We start from the raw sequence: 17,034 nt of genomic DNA on the forward strand, positions 1-17,034 counted from the left end.
CTGTAGGCGCCAGGGACAGGTCGCATTTCAGGCAGTCTTTCTTGCCCGCCTCCCCCCCCCCCCCCCCCATATCTCTCGGTTTCACACACCCCTGATGTGCGGTTTGCATGTTTGCAAAAAGGGGTGAAATTCATTCCCTCCTTCTTTCTTCTTCCCTCCCTCCTTTTCCCCCTTCGCAACCCGGAAGAGCTCCGCTCTCTACAGTGAGCATGGGAAGGCGGAGGGGAGGGGGCTCCTAGGAAGGGTGCACATCACCCAGGTTTTACCTCTCGCTGGAAGCCCGCCTGAGATGCGGTAAGCAGTTCCAGCGGCGAGGGCGGCAGCGGCGGCCACTGTGGCGAACGCTGCCTGTCACTTCTGCCTTCAGATCTCCGGCAAGTGGGGGGAAAAATAAAAAACAGCTGGCTCTCGGGAACAAGCTGCCCAGGTCAGTGAACATAGCTCTCTACCCTCTCTAACTCTCTATTCCCTCTCCCTGCTCCACGTGGAGAGAATTAGGAGGAGGTCCTGGAAGAAAGTGAACTAGACCCCAGTCCTTATTGTTCTTTCTGGTCACTGGGAATGTTGAGCTTTCTGCGGTGACCTTGGACGAGCATGTGTGTGAATGCGTGTGCCTGTGTCCTTGTTTGGAGAAAAAGAGTAGAACTAGGAATGCAAAGAAAAACGGAACATAAAAATAAGAGTTGGTGGGAATGGTTCTCCGCTGCAGGGAGGGCGGAGGATTAGAGAAAAGCCGTTTTGCCCAGGAACCTTCTCCCAAGGTGGCTGCAGTGTCCAAGTGTCAATTTCATGTTTATTTTCCTCTGCTTACAAGTGTATGTTGAGCTCATTGTCTCTGCATATAATTAAAGAAACAGATGTGCACTCCACCATAAAGTTGGAGCCCAGATGTGACAGCATCTGGCATCGTCTTGGGGAGCTGGTGGTCGGGAGGCACCTTTGCTTTCAAAAGCACCCTCAGGTGGGTGAGAAAACCGCAGCTTCCTGGAGAGGATAACCAGGGTTGTAAGGAGCAGGAGGGTCATGGGGACAAGATTTGGAGTCTCTCCCAGGACCCTGGACCAACAGACTTGCAAGACATCCCTGAGTTAGTTCCCCACAAAGACAGATAATGATAAACTATAAGGAAAGTCTAGTGAATCTAGGCAGGACAGTTTCTTTTATACATGTGATTTCTCCCTCTTAGATACTGCAGGGTGCTTGTAGAAACCTACACTGACGATTCTGTCCAGGGCAGGGGGTGGAAGCATCTCCCCTCGGTTTGGGTTTGGCTCCCATGTTTGCTGGTCCTTTTCTTCTCCCCCAGGGCCCACATTCACTAGGACCCTGGGGTAATAGGTGGGAGACTGAGAACTTTGAAGACAAACACTGAAATAGCATTTCAGAGGCCCTTCTATCCTTTTTCTGTTGCTTCAGAAAAGGTTGTGGCGGTGGGTTATTCCTCTGGTTGACAGACTACAGTCTAGCTGCCAGGCAGGTTGAGTGCATCCAGGTGTCTGTAAATGAGATGCTTTAGGGGTCGGGGTCCACCTTGCTCTTCCTGGGGAGGGAGCTTACTCAGAAGAATAGAATTGTTTCCTGCTGGTTTGAACCCAGGTTGGGATGTAGTGTCAGTGCAGGCAGACCAAGACCCAAGTGGGTGTCCGGTGGCATGGGCTCTGCTTATTGACTGATTCCCACAGTGGGATCAAGCAGAAGACTCAGCTTCTAGTTTTATTCAAGCCAGCCATTCTGCAAGGTCTAAAGTTCCTGGCCTAAGAAGGCAGCTGGGCGTGGAGTATGTGAATGAGGGGCCGGGGTCTGTAGCTCACCCTCTATCCTACCCAAGCTGCCTCTACCAGCTATTCTGTTCCCACCAAAAGCCTGGACACAGGGCAATGTGCATCTTTCTTTCTTTATTATTGTCACTCCAACTTCTTGCATACGATGTGAATGGGGGTCAGGCAGAAGTGCAGTGGAGGAAAGCCAGGGCTCCTGGGCACTCATTGGTAGAGTCCTTCAGTTGGGATGCCCAGCAGCCCAGAGCTACACTGCGAACCTTGGGAAGGGGCAGGTACACAGGAGCCAGATGGCTGAGACCCCTTCTGGCAATTTGTGTCCAGAAATTGTAGAAGGTGGCAAAGAATTAGGAACCCTGAAAGCTTACGTGGAGCCAAATAAAAAGCCTTCTATGTTCTCTAGTACTGGGTTATTTTTAACCTTTTCTAAGCTGCACTGCAATATCACATGCTTGATGGCTGAACCATTTTAAACATAAGTGTATATTTCTCTCCTGCTTCTGTCTTTGTGTGCAAATCAAATATTTCTGATCTTTTTTTTTTTTTTTTTTTTTTTCATGATTGGTATAACCAGAGAGAGGTTTTGCAACAGGAGGGGAGCAAGCCACGGGAGACCCCATGTTTGGCTGCTGGGCCAACTGGGACTGGGGGTGCTGTTGCTTGGGTGCGGTCTCAGAAAGGATAAGAAAAACAAAAAACAAAAAAACAGTTGCCAAGTCCCCTGGCCGTGGTCCCCATATTGCTCGTCGTTGAGGGTCTGCAGCACTACTGAAGAATAGAAGCGTGTGTCTAGTTGGTGTTTTATTTTATATAACAAATTGCTGGAGATCCACGAGGTGGCAGGCGGTGGAGAGTCAAGCGCGAGCCAGGGTTCTAGCTGGAAGAGACCGCCGGCCGAGGACAGCCCCTGGCCAGGCGAGGGCCAGGCGAAGGGCCTGAGAAGGCTTCCTTTTTTGCACCTCTGAGCGGGGCGGATTCGTGGCTTTTACTATGGGGTCTTCAGTACTCCGAAGTCAGGAACGATTAGTGGTTTTAAAAGCCTCCCTCTGCTGTCTCCTGGATCTGAACCGTATCACGCTCCCCATTTCCCTTACCCCTGCTGTGAACACCACTCCCCGCTTTGACGCCCATGGTCGATTGTCTCGCAACAATCCCATTCCGTTCCTCAGGCTAAGCTAGGGGAGTCAAAAAACAATATTCCTAGATAAAGCCCACCTGCAATGCCAAGCTGGAGCGGTCCAAGGAGAGTCGGCGAGACTAGCGCAGAGGGTTGTGGCTGGCTAGTGGCTTTTAAGGGTGTGACCGCGAAGTGGTGGACGACCAGCTGGGAAGGCTGGGAGGTCAAGGGGAGTGGGACAGGCCTAAGCCCCACGGGCACTCCTTTTCACCCGAAAAATGCTAGGACCTGGTGTCCCAGGCACTCAAATAGTGAATCCCATCGCTTGGATCGCTTTTTCTGGGCTCTGGGACTGGAATTGGGTGCTTCAGCGGTTCGGTCTGAGTGTCCTCCTGGGTGGAGAGTCTAGCAGCAGCGAGTCCCTGGCTAGAATCAGTGATGCTGTGGGCGGCAGGGCAAGCGGCCTGCGGCCCGGGAGATAGGCGTCGCCACGCTGGGCCACCCCCATCCTTCCTCTCCTGGGGCTGCCACCTGTCCTCCAAACCGCCAAGGCCAGGAGGTTGGGCGAGCTGGGAGGTTCACTCTTCCTCCAGGGTGACTCGAATTCCTTTCAAATCACTCTTAAGGGGAGCTCTTTCTCTCCTACCCAACCCCGGGGTTCCCCTCGATAACACGCCCCCCCTCACGCGTGCATTGTTAAACCCGAAAGCAGAAATCCCCTGTCTTCTCCCGGCCATGTTCCCTTTCCGCTACATCCCTACCTACCCAAATGTTATCTAGCTACCATCAGGGGTTTTCTCAACCGGTGGAAAGGTGGTAGTGGCGGAGGGCTGGGATCCCTCGAAGCAGGAGGCCCCTGCCGGGGCTGGGGCTGGGGGCGGAGTGCGAGGGGAAATCTCCGAGCACATCTCTTCTCTCTTTGACTCTCCACTGCTCGCTCGCCGCTCCTCTTGGCCTGGGCGGGTTTCCTTCCGAGTTTTAAACGGTGATAGATGAATGAAAAGAAATAGTAAATCGAACCATATACACCCCGAAATTGGTGGTTCATTTCATAGGGAATGGAGACGCCAGACCCTGGGCGGGTGGGCGTGGGAGCCAGGAAGAGAGTTGCGCATGCAGAGTTCTCTCCGCCCGAGTTCCTAGGGGTTTCCCCCCTCGGACGCTTCCTTCTCCGGCACGTTCCCATGGCCAGAGTGTTCTGGGTCCTTCTCTACATTCCAACTCTCCCGCTCCCTGGTTTCTATTCGGAAAAAAAGGCAACGTTGCCGAGCCGGAATTCTCAGCCAGTTTGTCCACTGTCGGCTGGCTGCTTTCTCATCATTTTGTTTTTGTTCCCCACTCTGCATTTCAGTTTATGCGGGAAAGAGAAAGGGAGCCTGGGTGGGAACTGCAGTGACACATAATATGTATTTAACCTGTGCGGTTCACCGGCGCCGCGCCGGAGCGGACTCCCCAGCGGCTTTGCCAGCGCAGCCTGGCCCCGCAGTGGCGCCTTGGGCAGTGTCCCCGGCGTAACCCTCCCGCCCGGCAGCCGGAGAGCTGTTTATACAGCTTTACCTGTGCTATTCTCGTATCCAGTAAAAATCCTCGCCCGGCCACGGTAACCTAATCCGGGGGCCGAGCCGGAGGAGGGGGCAGTGAGGCTGGCTCCGGTGAGGAGGGAGGTGTGTTCCTCGCCACAAGCAGGGGTCTCTCCTTTGCTCCTCCTCCTCGGATAGGGAAGGAAATTCGGACACGGTTCGGGTGACCGAGCGGGGACCCAAGGCAAAGGGGAAAGGAAGCCTGCTTCCACGGCTCAGTCCTCTCGGCCCTTCTCTAACAGGCATTGGGAATCGGCGCGCGGCTGCTGCAGCTGGGACGCACGCTGCCAGAAGGCACTGCGGTCTCAGGGGCTCCTGACAGGGGCTAGCGAGGCTGGGGACCGGCTTCCCGCGTGAACTGGCTCAGGTTGCTCTTGCCCCGGTCTCCCCTTGATAGCTCCCACGCCTAAGACAAAACAGGCAAAGAAAAGGACCCGCACCTCCCCAACCAGACCTTCCCTCCTAGGCAGCTTGGCCAGTCTTCCCGAGCGCCCTGATCTTGGCTGCAGCCGGCGCAAGGAATCAAATTAAATGCCTCTTGGTGGTTATTGTTTCTTGCTAATTGTTCCAACAATGGCCACTGTTAAAATTTGAGACACCCAATTAAAGGCCCCGCCGGGCTGCCCGCTGTTCCCGGCAAAGCACAGGGCCCGGCCTGAGGTCTGCAGACTGCGGGGCCGCGAACCCCGCTGGTGAGGGGCGCCGGCGCCGGCCTCGACACCTCTGGCCTCCACTTCCTCTCCAGACTCTCAGCGACCACGGCCGCTTCACACCATTTTTATTGACTGATCGTAGGCAAGGAAGATTGATCGAGCTGGAATGGGCAGGGACTTCTCCCCCAGCTCTCCGGCTCGCCAGGGTCGGGGACTGTGCTCCAGCTTCTGGTCTTTGGTACCGCTCTGCGCCGTCCCCGCCCCCCAGCCTCGCAGGTTCCCGGCTTCTTTTCAGTCTTTAACAGCGCGGCCGGGTCCGCCCAGGCCGGCGCCGCGGCTCCAGGGGGAGGGACGCGGCGGCGCGGCCCGGCTCCGCTTCTTTCTCCCGCCTGCAAATATTTGCTGCCTCGCTGGAAATCCGACTATTTCGCGCGCACTCGGCTTGCAAAGTCCTTAAGTAAACACGCTCAAATGACCGCCCCGGGCGGTCTGAGGCACGCTCACTACCCCAGCACGGGATTAGTAACTTTAGGACTTCGACCCCGAGGCTTGGCTTTGCTGATTACCCTCGGTGGGCAGCGCTCCCGCCCCAGGGCTGTTTCTTCCCGCATCTCGGCCCCGCGGAGCTCGCCCGGACGCGCCAGTACCCAGGCTCCGGTGGCTGCGTGGGTTTCCGTTTTGGGGGTCCGCATCCCCAGGGCTGAGGTCGCGGAACCCGCTCCACTGGCTTGCGCTAGGGCCTTCGGCTTCTGCGGGAGACTGTTTTCCCACTTCCACCCGGATAGGATCTCTGCGCCCCTAAGAGGGCGGGTGGGAGGAACTTGCATATGGACATGTGTTGAGGGGGGGGGGGGTGTCCCAGTTTACCCCAACCAAGAATAGATAGTCAGACTCCATTTCTTACCCTTTCCCCAAGAGGGCACACATACCCCGCTCAACTTGACGCCTAAAGCAGCCGCCTTGAGGCCTGGGGTTTCAGATAGGACAACTTGGCTCCCGCCGACTCACGCACCGCACCAGGACCAGGCTCTTCCGAGGGCCGTGGATGCGCTGTCGCCTGCTTGGCTCCAGGATGCTGGGTTACAGGCATCCAGGCCGTTCGCCAGCCCCTTACCCTAGTGAGAAAGGCCTCGTGCACTATGGGAGCCAGGGACCCTACAGCAACGGCAGCGGCAGACGTCCTAGGTCGTCTCCTCTTTCCTCCAACGGAGCTCCGCCGGCTGCTCTCGGGGAGGACAGGAGACTCGCTAGACCAGGCCGGGGCCCGGGGACCTGGAGAGAGGGGTGCCGCAGGTCTACAGGAGGGCTGTGATGCGTCTCCGTAGGCGGCCAGGATCAGCTTTGTGGGCTCTGGCAACGGGAGAATCAGGACCACCTTTCCCTCCTTCCCCCCGGCTTTGAGCCCCCTCCCCTCCCCCGCCCGCCCGGGGAGGAGGAAACCCGGCCTGCATTTGCCGGCTAGGCGGGTCAGGCCGGCGCCTGGTCTGGCCCAGACCCCCGCAGCCTTGCTCTCTGCCTCAGGCCACGCGCCGCAGCCTCTCCGGCCTCGCTCCCTTCCCCCTTCCTTCCCCGTGGGTCCCCGGGCCGACCTCGGCCCTCCCTCTCTGGTATCCCCCTCCCCGCCTTTTCCCTCCCCCCTGTTCTGTGCTCCTGACTCTAGGGCTGGGCCCGTGACGTCAAACCCAGTGTGGCGTCGGCGAGACTGGCCGGCGCGGGCCATCAAAAGAGCAACGTCCTCTTTCCCAATTACCCACTGTCAGTCCGGGAACAGGGGCGGACCGGCTGGGAATTACATGTTAAATACCCCCTACAGGCTGGCTCCATTTCCCCGGGCATCCAGCCCCAGGCCCCCCACCATTCTCTGCCAGCCCCACACCATCTAGACCTGGAGGGGTCTTCGAGATCTTTTATTTTTCCAAGGATGTGGAAGTGGGGGTTTGCCCTTCTTCATCCCAGTTCAGTCCGACTTGGTGCTGGTGATTGAATTAAAACGAATAAACCCGCCTCACTCCCACTACAGCGCCTCTACACCGGAAGGCCTCCTTCGCAAAACATTTCTTTTTGTTTTTTAACATCATTCTAAGACTCGGAAGTTAGCATTTCAAGTCCGGGTGCGAGAAGCTTTTTATTTATTTATTTATTTTTCTTCTCTTGAATGTAGGACGATTCCTTATTGCCCCTTTTCGGGTTTCTCGGTCTCAGTGACCAGGACCAAAGAGCTACATTTGGCTTTTCTGAGAGACTGTGAACTGGAGGCTGGTTGATTGATATCCACGTCCTGACTGACGCGCGAACAAGCTCGTTTCCTTTCTTCATCCTTAATTCCGGGCCTCTTAGCAAAAATGTGTGTGCGTTCTCTCTCCTTGTTTATGGAGTGGTTTCCGGTGAATGTTAGACAGCAACTAAATAATTAAAAGGTTTTGAAAGCGCCGAGAGCTGGAAGAGATGCTGGCAGTTTGACTGGCCCAGGAGAGACGAATGGTCAAGAGTGAAAGGAAAATCGATGCTCCTTACTGGGCCGCCTTAATAAACGGGAGATCAAGGTGGGCGTAGAGAAAGGCAAGAGGGATATATATATATACATTTTTAATTTAGGGATTTTCTTCCTGTTCTATATTAGAAATTCAACCCTGATTTCAAACAAATATCAGATTTGAGAAGTTGAGCATTTAAGAGAAAGTCGAGATTCAAGACCGTGAGGACCCACTCTTCCAAATTTTACTAATCTTCCTGCAAGAATTGTGCTTAAACAGAACATTCCCCACACACCAAATTGAAGCTGAATATTGATGGTTTTTCTTCATCCTGCATGAAAGGAATCCTACAGAGCTTACTTATCTTCAGAACTTACTTATCTCCTATACTGATATTTTGTATTTATGGGAAATTTTACGGGGTAGAGAATTAAAGAGGGAATAAGGTCTTCAATTCAAATAGTCCCACCCAAACTCAGCTCAGTCGGTGGGAGAGTCAGCAGGAGAACCCACACTCTCCTGGCACACTTTGCTCTGGGGTGGACCTGGGTGGAGTCTTCTTTTCCCGCCTGACCCTGCTCGCCCGGGCAGCTTTTTTGGGCTGGCGGCTGCAGCAGCCTTAGCGCCACTAGGGGATGCAGTGGCTCAAAGGACCGAATGGGGCCGAAGAGGTTGGAGCCCGCCGGGCGGGCCAATTGCGGCCGGGCCGAAGTCTCGCCCGCTGATTGGCCCTTCTCCAGGCCCCGCCCCCGCAAAGCCACGCCCTCTCTGCCGGGCGTTTGGAAGCCGCACTCTCTCTGCCGGCTGCTGCTCCCTGGGCTGACCGAGGCCAGGAGACCCGCGCAGCCCTGGTTAGGTCGTCGCTGAGCACCGTCCGGGAGGTCAGGACTCGGGTCGGTGTAGGGGGCCGGTTTTCTCGGCTGGGGAAGAAACGTTGGGAGCCGGAGTGAGTAGGACGAAGGGGAAAGTTTGGTCATTGGAGCTAAGAGTTCTGTCTATTCGGATTGTTCTTGGAGGACCAGCCGTCCCCTTTTCACCTATCATTATTGTCACTGAGGCAAAGGCGCCCATCGACGAAAATATTAGATCTGGAAAGGAGAGCTACAATAGCTGAAGCATTTTCATCGGAGAGGCTTATAAAAGCAAAAGGCTGGGGAATACGGTGACAGTGACAACAAAAGTAACACGTTCAATCAAATCCATCTTCCTTTTACTTGATTCCTCAATCTCTTAGGAAATTGGGCCGAGAAGCGATACGTTCATATAAAACATTTTTTTTTTTCTGATCGGTTTTACGTGCACATAGCTTCAAATTGATAAATTCTCAGGAATATCCTAGATTGAATAATAATTAAAGTCCATGAAAAAAAAGTCTGAAAAAGAAAAGTTGAAATTAACTTTATGAATGGAGCAGCCGGGTTTCACCGAGTCGGAATAATCTACCCAGCCGGAATGAATCGGCAGGAGCTGAGGCTACATTTAAAGGGCCAGAGCGTGAATTCTCTTCTGCCCGCCCCCTCCGCCCCAAATCCCGGCCGGCCTCGCCCACCCTGCCCGCGGCCCCTCCGCCCGAGGCAGCCCTCCACGGCGCCCCTTTCCGGTCAGTGCAGGGTGGGAGGAGGGGCGGCGGTGTGCTGGGGGTGGGGGTGAAGTCCTGGAGCGGGTTTGGGTTGCAGTTTCCTTGTGCTGGGGATCCTGTCCCCTCCTCGCCAGCTTCAGGCTCCTCCCCCTCGGCGCGGATGACACTAGAACCTCCTTAAGTTGCGTCGCGCCACAGCTGTCTGCGAACACTGAGCTGCCTGGCGCCGTCTTGATACTTTCAGAAAGAATGCATTCCCTGTAAAAAAAAAAAAAAAAAAAAAAAAAAAAAATTAGAGAGGGAGAGAGAGAGGAAAAGAGAGAGAGACGGAGAGAGAGCGAGACAGAGCGAACTACGCAATCTGACCGAGCAGGTCACACGCCTCCTCCTCCTCCTCCTCTCTGCTCCTTGCTACCCAGGTTGGTACTGTAACTTTTTTTGTTTTTAAAGTTTGATTTACCCCCATCCACTTGGGAGGACTTTTTACAAAATTAAAATCCAGCTCTCCTTTTTTGGGAGGGTTTCGAGTGGCTGGAGAGAAGTTCTCGGGACCGGTGTCCCCAAGGGAGGGACTTGTCCTCCAAGTTGTAACCAGCCAGTTCGGGGCTCCCGCGAGCCTGGCAGCTGGGGATGTCCTCAGGAGTCTTGCTTCCTTCCAGCTGTGTCCCCGCGCTTGTGTGCGTGTCCCGGGTGCGTCGGCCCGCTGGGCGGCTCGTGGGGAACTGGTGCCCTCCAGAAATTCAGGTGCTAAAGTACTTAACGGCTCACGCAGGTCTCCCCTTCTCTCCCTTGCAGGTGACCCGAGGAAACAGTCTGAGTGCTGAGGAACCCGGTGCAGAGGAGCCTCACTTGCAGAACTCCAGCGTCCTTGCCCCTCCTTTCACAATTTGGCCCCCTTTCATCCTGCCGTACCGAGTTTTTGGAATTTTTTTCTTTTTCTTTTTTGCCACACTATCTTTCAAAGATTTTCCCCGCCCCCTAAACCCTCTCATTTGCTCACCTTTCCTTCCCAGTCTTCCCATTTTCCCACTGAAAACCAACCATTAAACGACTCTCCAGCCCTCGGACCGCAGGAGTCCGCGGACCTCCCAGGCCGACCGCCCTCCCTCTTCGCGCGCGGGTTCCGGGCCCGGCGAGAGGGCGCGAGCGCAGCCGAGGACATGGAGGTGACCGCGGACCAGCCGCGCTGGGTGAGCCACCACCACCCTGCGGTCCTCAACGGGCAGCACCCGGACACGCACCACCCCGGCCTCGGCCACTCCTACATGGATCCAGCGCAGTACCCCCTACCCGAGGAGGTGGATGTACTTTTTAACATCGACGGTCAAGGGAACCACGTCCCGTCCTACTACGGAAACTCGGTCAGGGCCACGGTGCAGAGGTACCCTCCGACCCACCACGGTGAGTCCGCCCGGAGTGCTGGAATCCTCGCCAGCCGCGCCGCTCATGGTCGGGAGGAGGGAGACGGAGCGAAAGCCCCCGAGTGCCGTTACTAGTGATTTACAAAAAAAAAAAAAAAAAAAAAAAAAAAGAAAAGAAAGAAAATTGGGGGCCGGAAATGGGCGAGGAAGCCGTTTCACTCGTTGTGAAAGTGTGTTTTTAAAAAGTAGCAGCAGGCGTCTCTCCTAGCTGGTGTCCCTTGGGCCTGGCGCTCACCTGGCAGGCGCTGAAATGCAGCTCTTGGTCCCCGAGCCGCTGCAGGTTATGGGGCCCGGGAGGTCCCAGGCGCGGGACGCCAAGGGTCTCCCTCCCGGCCCGAGCAACGATCCCGAGGTCGGTCAGCCAGCGCTGGTCAAACCGGTCAGGAACTCGACTCTTCACAGGGCTTCGCGTTCCCTGTTATCTAGTAGTTCTCCTAAGGGGCGCTTCTGCCCGCGACCCTCAATTTGTTTCTCCGGGCACATTTTGGTAAAGGCCCCAGAGACGTATTTACTTCCACTCCTCTCTTTAATCTTTCCCCAAAGCTGGTGCATTTGGTTTACAGGCAGATCTACCCACTCGTGGCTTGGGAAATGACATTCTGGTGCTTTCACCGGTCTAGGCGGAAAAACTACCGCCTTAAATGTGAGGGATTTTAGGTTTCCTAGATTCCCGGCTGCACAGAATTTTCCTGCGTCTTTGCTTTCAGGTTGCCTCAATTGCCTGCCACTCTGGCCTTATTCGCTTCTGCGGCCTACAGTAGTCCCCTTAGACTCCCACAGGAAATTTAGGATTCACCGAGGTTTCTTTTTAAGTAGGGGACAATTCCAGTGGGCTCCCCCTCCCCCTTTCACCTTGAGGAGTTTAGAAGAGTTCTGAAATGTAAAAAATAGACCCAGCCCAGTGTAGTGAGGGGAAGAAAGCTCTAACACTTTCCAGCTGTAAGTTTGTTCCTAAAGAATGATTCGGTGCAAAAATTCAGGGTGAGAAAACATGAGGCTTTCAGTTCAGCCAGACTGAGGTCTGCCCTAGTCCCCCTACTCTGAGCTGGCTTTGGCGCCGTTGACATAGCCCCTCCGGCAGCAGGCGTCCTCTGCCCTGCTGCCGCCAGGTTTTAAACAATCATTTCTGCGGATGGGGCGCTCTTTGCCCATGTTCTGTGCAGATCAGCAGTAAAATGGAAATGCGGTACATGCAGACTTAATGTTATTTACTATACTACTTCCTGCATAATATGAATCTTAACCCTTAATGTTCAGAGAACTCTGTGCCCCTAGACTCCCCTCCCTTTCCTCTCTCTTAAGATTTTAGTTTCAGTATTGTTCTTAATGGTTGAAAATAATGTCAAATGGTGAGGCAGGTACTATATTAAAAGATCAATAAGCGTGTGGATTTCCACCAGCAGTTTAAACGTTTTCCTCTTGGAGAGTGTGTGCTTATATAAGTTATGGCTACCTTAGGATTGTGTATTTTAAATGAAAGCTAAATATATTTTGTGTATGAGTCATCCTTAGTTTAAAATATACACATAAACTGGAATTTTGAGTCTCAGGGACTCAGGTGAAAATCCACATATTGCACTGGTGGAATCACAGCTTTGAAAGCATATGAGACTTGCTTTAGTTTCTTCTGTAGGATTTGGGAGACTGAGAAAAGCAGAAGAAACTGCCATCCCAGGGTTCAGCCTTGGAAGCTTCCAATAGCTTGAGCAATGAAAATTTCCTTGCAAATCCCATTTCAGGCCTTTTGGAAGCAACCTAGCCAATTCTCAGCAAGTGCTGCACTGGATTTTTTGGAGCTAGCCCTAAAACATCCCTTCTTCCCTAAGCCTTCTCCTTGCATGCCGCATTGGGACTGGGCCTCTTTCTAGGGTCCAGGGTTTCTCTTGGTGTTGAGTGGTGGTGTGACCAGGCTGTGTCCTTCAGGCCTCATCATTCACAACTGACTCTCTTATCAGGCCGACTGGGATTAAGTCTGGGATGGGGGAATCCCAGCCATTGAAAGAAGTCAATAAATCAAGTCAGGTTCTAGAGAGGGGCCTCAGGGAATGTGATTTAGGCAGTGTACCTAGAGAAGCCAAATAAACCAAGGGACCTTGCTCCATTCCTTCCGAGCATCCCTGAATTTGATGGATGTGGGAGAGAGGGGAGTCTGCCTCCGCCCCAGGTGTGCTTGTCAGGTACTCCTGGGACCACAGGGCTTGGAGAGTAGGCCTGAACCCAGGTCCGGGTGGATATGAGGGATTTTGCCAACTGGGAGGCTGGGGCACCACGGGGAGAGTCCTCAGGTGAGTCTGAGGGCCGCTGTCATAGGCATTTCTCCTTTCTGTCCCTTTCCCACTGCCTGGCGCAGGGAGCCAGGTGTGCCGCCCGCCTCTGCTGCACGGATCCCTGCCCTGGCTGGACGGCAGCAAAGCCCTGGGCAGCCACCACACTGCTTCGCCCTGGAACCTCAGCCCTTTCTCCAAGACGTCCATCCACCACGGCTCCCCTGGGCCACTCTCCGTGTACCCGCCGGCCTCGTCCTCCTCCCTGGCGGCGGGTCACTCCAGCCCGCATCTCTTCACCTTTCCGCCCACCCCGCCGAAGGACGTCTCCCCGGACCCGTCCCTGTCCACCCCGGGCTCAGCCGGCTCGGCCCGGCAGGACGAGAAAGAGTGCCTCAAGTACCAGGTGCCGCTGCCCGACAGCATGAAACTGGAGGCGTCGCACTCCCGCGGCAGCATGACCACCCTGGGAGGGGCCTCCTCGTCGGCCCACCACCCCATCACCACCTACCCGCCCTACGTGCCCGAGTACAGCTCCGGACTCTTCCCCCCCAGCAGTCTGCTGGGGGGCTCCCCCACCGGCTTCGGATGTAAGTCGAGGCCCAAGGCGCGATCTAGCACAGGTAGGAGCCACCTCTGCTTTGGGGATCCTTTCTCTTGCTCCCGCCTCCTGCTTCCCTTTCCTAAATCCAGGGCAAGGCCAAAGAGACCACCGAAGGGGCCCCTTGGGGGAGCTGGGGGTGCCCCAAGCCCTTCCGAGATCACCTTTCTTCCCATTCTTCCAGCCTGAGAAGAATGAGGTGTGTCCTTCCTATCTCACTCCTGTCTTGGGAAACTAGGGGAAGTGGCATCTGATTTAAAACCCCCCAGTGAGCTGGAAAAAGCAAAAGCAAACAAAAACCAAGTAATGCCCTGTCCTGCCAGTCCAGGGACTTCTGGATTCTGCCATAACCTTTAGCCGCTTTCCAAGACCAAATGGAAGGTCGGGGGAAATAAATCTTTAGTGTTTAATGCTAAAACGAAACCTCTTCAAACCTAAACAAACACAGGTCCCTCCTATGACCCCTTTGGCCTCTGTCAGTCTGATTGTTCCTCTCTGCTCAACTCAAACGGGGTCATCCTGTCTATAGCAGAGGACAGTCCTTTATAGAGACATGTATAAATAAATGTGTGTGTGTGTGTGTGTGTGTGTAGTTAGAGAGGGAGGGAGGGAAAGAGAGAGGGATATGTTTTGGGGAGGAGCAGGAAACTGGCAAAAGCAGCGAATATATTCTTTGCTGGAAAAGGGGCTCTAGACCCAACCTCTGGAACTCGGAGGCGGCTTCTCTATGGGGAAGCACAGTTGGATGAAAATCCAATGTCTCATGGCCCAGTTAGTTACCTGCATTGTTGCCTAGAGCTCTCAGTGCGGGCAGGGGCAGGAAGCTGTATTAGGACATATTCCTCCGTTGATCAGAAGCCAGAGGAAGTAGAAAAGTCGAAAAAAGATTCTCCAGGTGTGTGCGAGTCTGCTAACCCTGCTTGCTTGTTCTCTTTCCAAAAAGCAACCCCGTTTAGAAGCATGCTGCATAGCCAGTCTATGGGTGTAGTCGCTTGCATTAAAACAAAAGCAAAAGCGCACGTAGACCCAGATTTGTGCTCTGAGAATAAAACCATCCATCACCAATTTTGTTTCTAATTGAAGCAGTTTAGTCAAAACAGAGACAGGGATTGTCTTAGATGTGATTCCGAGAAGACTGTCGTGTCTCCTAAGGAGTGTTCATTTCAGGGTGGGCATCTATCCTCTGGTCGGCTCCAACTGTATTTGTCATTGCTCTCTATCTCTACAGATCATATATATATATATATATATATATATATATACGTATATATATATATATATTTATATAAAAGGTGGTGAAAATCACTTGTCATTTAAGGGTGAGATGAGCAGTCTCCAAACGGCTCTCGCTCCCCAAGCTCTGGTTTGAAAAACTTCAGAGGGAGGTTCTGGGAGCCCAGTGACCATGAGATCAGTTTTCAGGGTTTTTTTTTTTTTTTTCCAGGGTGACATTCACTCCCACTGCCTGAGCAGGACTGTCTCTATTTAGTTGATATGTTTTAGCTAATCCAATTATTTTCAGACTGCTGCACGCGACAGTTGCATTGTTTATCCCGAGCCAGGAACTTTAATAGAGTCCGGATGCGGTTAGGCTGACAGAAAACTCAGACCTGCATGTTCAGTACATGAAAGTAGGCAGGAGGGAGAGGGAGGTAGGCTAGCTGGGGAGTCAACAAGAAAGCAAGAGTTAGGGAGAGCCGCCCGCCCAGCAAAGTGGCCCTCCAGGCTTGGGGGTTGAGGTGGAGGACTGGCAAGAAATGGGGGTCCAGCTTGGCTCAGAACAAGAGGCTGGAGAGCAAGCCTGTGTATTTTGAGGTCATAATGAGATTTTTTTTTTTTTTTTTTTTTTTTTTTTTAAGTTCTTTTTACTCATAGGGCTGTGAGGTTGGGGGAAGATCGTGGTCTCTGAGGCCGGTGCGGTGGTTTGTTGGGGGAGGGGACAGAGTGACTTTTCCAAAAGACTCTGGTTTCTTTGCCCTGGTTTCCATGTTGGATTTCCACCCCTTCGACTGTGCACACTTTCTGTCTTCAGTATCTTCTGTTCCTTTCTCTCATTTCATTCCTTAAGGTTGGGGGTATGGAAGAGGTAAAAAATAGAGGGCTGGACATTCCCTCAACCAAACCTAAGGATACCTGAACCTCTGTTTTATTTTTTTGCTGAGGCCCTTGCAATTTGGGTCTTTACTTCCTCCTTCTTATTCCTTTCTCACAGTCACACAAACCAAGAATGGCGCACCTGGCCAGTGAAGGAGCTGGGACTTTTGGAGTGTGGAGGGGAAGTTTCCAGAAGCCCTCTGTGTGCAGAGGGTGGACTGGTGGGAATTCTCGAGGAGGGGATTCTCTTGGGTTTAGTGCTTTCTTCCTTTTTCCCTCTTCTCTCTTTTCCTCTTCTTTGCAAAAGCAGTTGCTGAATGAGGAGGCAGAGAAGAGAGGGTTGTGTCAGGTTGTTTGTTGCATTTTGGAAAAAAACGGTTGAAGCTGTGGTTAGGCACTTATTGCTTTCTGAACGCCTGGGCTTTCAGTGCTGGGATATATCTCTGCAAACAAAAGACAAAGCCTCTTTGCAGAGGACCATTTCTTAGCTTCCCCAAACACCTTTTGACCGTGGGCATCTCCACCTTCCTCTGAAAAATTTCCTGCCCTCTTCCTACCCGCTTCACAGCTCAGTTTCAGGGTTTCAGTCCGAAGCCCAAGGGGTGTTTGAAAATGGCTGTTGAATGTCAAGAGGCCTCACAGCTCTGTGGTTCTTGTCACCTAAGAGAGAGGTGTCTGCCCGAGCTGCTCACTACAGGCAGGGGGCGAGGAGAGGGGAAGACAGAAAGCAGGAGACAGTCAGGGCCTCCATTAGGAAAATTGGCTGTGTGCTGAAGTCACAGACTAGAGGCAACAAGGAAAAAAGAAACAAGAAAAGCCCTCACAAGGCAATCACAAACTTGCGGAGTGAATCAAGACAGAAAATTGCTCTAGTGTGCAGAGCCCTGCCGGAGAGCAACCCTTGCTTGCTTTCGAGGGCCTTCTGAAAAGGAAGCTGTCATCCTCCCTCCTGCCTGACAAAGGAAAGGAAATCAGACTGGTCACGTCAGGCCAGTAGAGCCCCCCCTCTACCCACCCACCTCCCGCCCAGTGCCGGGTGCCTGGGAGCAGGGCAGCCTCACCTGCTCACCGCAGCAGCCACCCCACCCTGAGCCCAGCCACTGCTGCTGGTGCAGGAAGCTTGGAGCCCCAACCGCCTGGCTCTGCCCTCCTGCCTGGAGTCCCTAAGTGGCCTCTGTCTGGACATCATGGGGAGTGGGCCTGGCAGCCCAGCCCTGACTCCAGAAAGGGGCTGACCCAGCCTGACTTGGGACGCGGAAGCAGCAGGCCCTGCAGCCTCCTGGCGAGGGCTGCTGCTGGCACCTCCTCTCCGCTCTCCCTTTCCTCTTTCCTTCACGCCTCCCCCACATCCAGTCTGCCACTTTGTCCCTCAGGCTCCAGATCCAGATGAAAGGTACCTGGGTGTGATGCACTCCAAAGCCTTCTAGGAGGATGGAGAGGTGCTGTAAGCACCTAGGAAAGGGCCTTTGTCCC

The 17,034-nt window shown here is 53.8% G+C and overlaps 1 protein-coding gene across 4 annotated transcripts in view; it reads left to right on the top strand.

Moving 5' to 3' along the window:
* The first annotated feature begins 253 nt into the window (after positions 1 to 253).
* GATA3 (GATA binding protein 3) overlaps positions 254 to 17,034 on the top strand; it is a 30,011-nt gene continuing 13,230 nt past the window's right edge. The window contains exons 1-3 of one of the 4 annotated variants that reach the window (XM_079106998.1): positions 254 to 427; positions 9,977 to 10,582; positions 12,953 to 13,489. In XM_079106998.1, the coding sequence (XP_078963124.1) occupies positions 10,342 to 10,582; positions 12,953 to 13,489 (778 nt within the window). In that variant the 5' untranslated portion in view covers positions 254 to 427; positions 9,977 to 10,341. Of the gene's footprint in view, positions 428 to 8,468; positions 9,203 to 9,380; positions 9,601 to 9,976; positions 10,583 to 12,952; positions 13,490 to 17,034 lie in introns of those variants that run through there. The other 3 variants (XM_079106999.1, XM_079107000.1, XM_079106997.1) reach the window with 3 other exon arrangements.

This window comes from Sciurus vulgaris, assembly GCF_902686455.1.
Source record: "Sciurus vulgaris genome assembly, chromosome: 12".
NCBI lineage: Eukaryota > Metazoa > Chordata > Mammalia > Rodentia > Sciuridae > Sciurus > Sciurus vulgaris.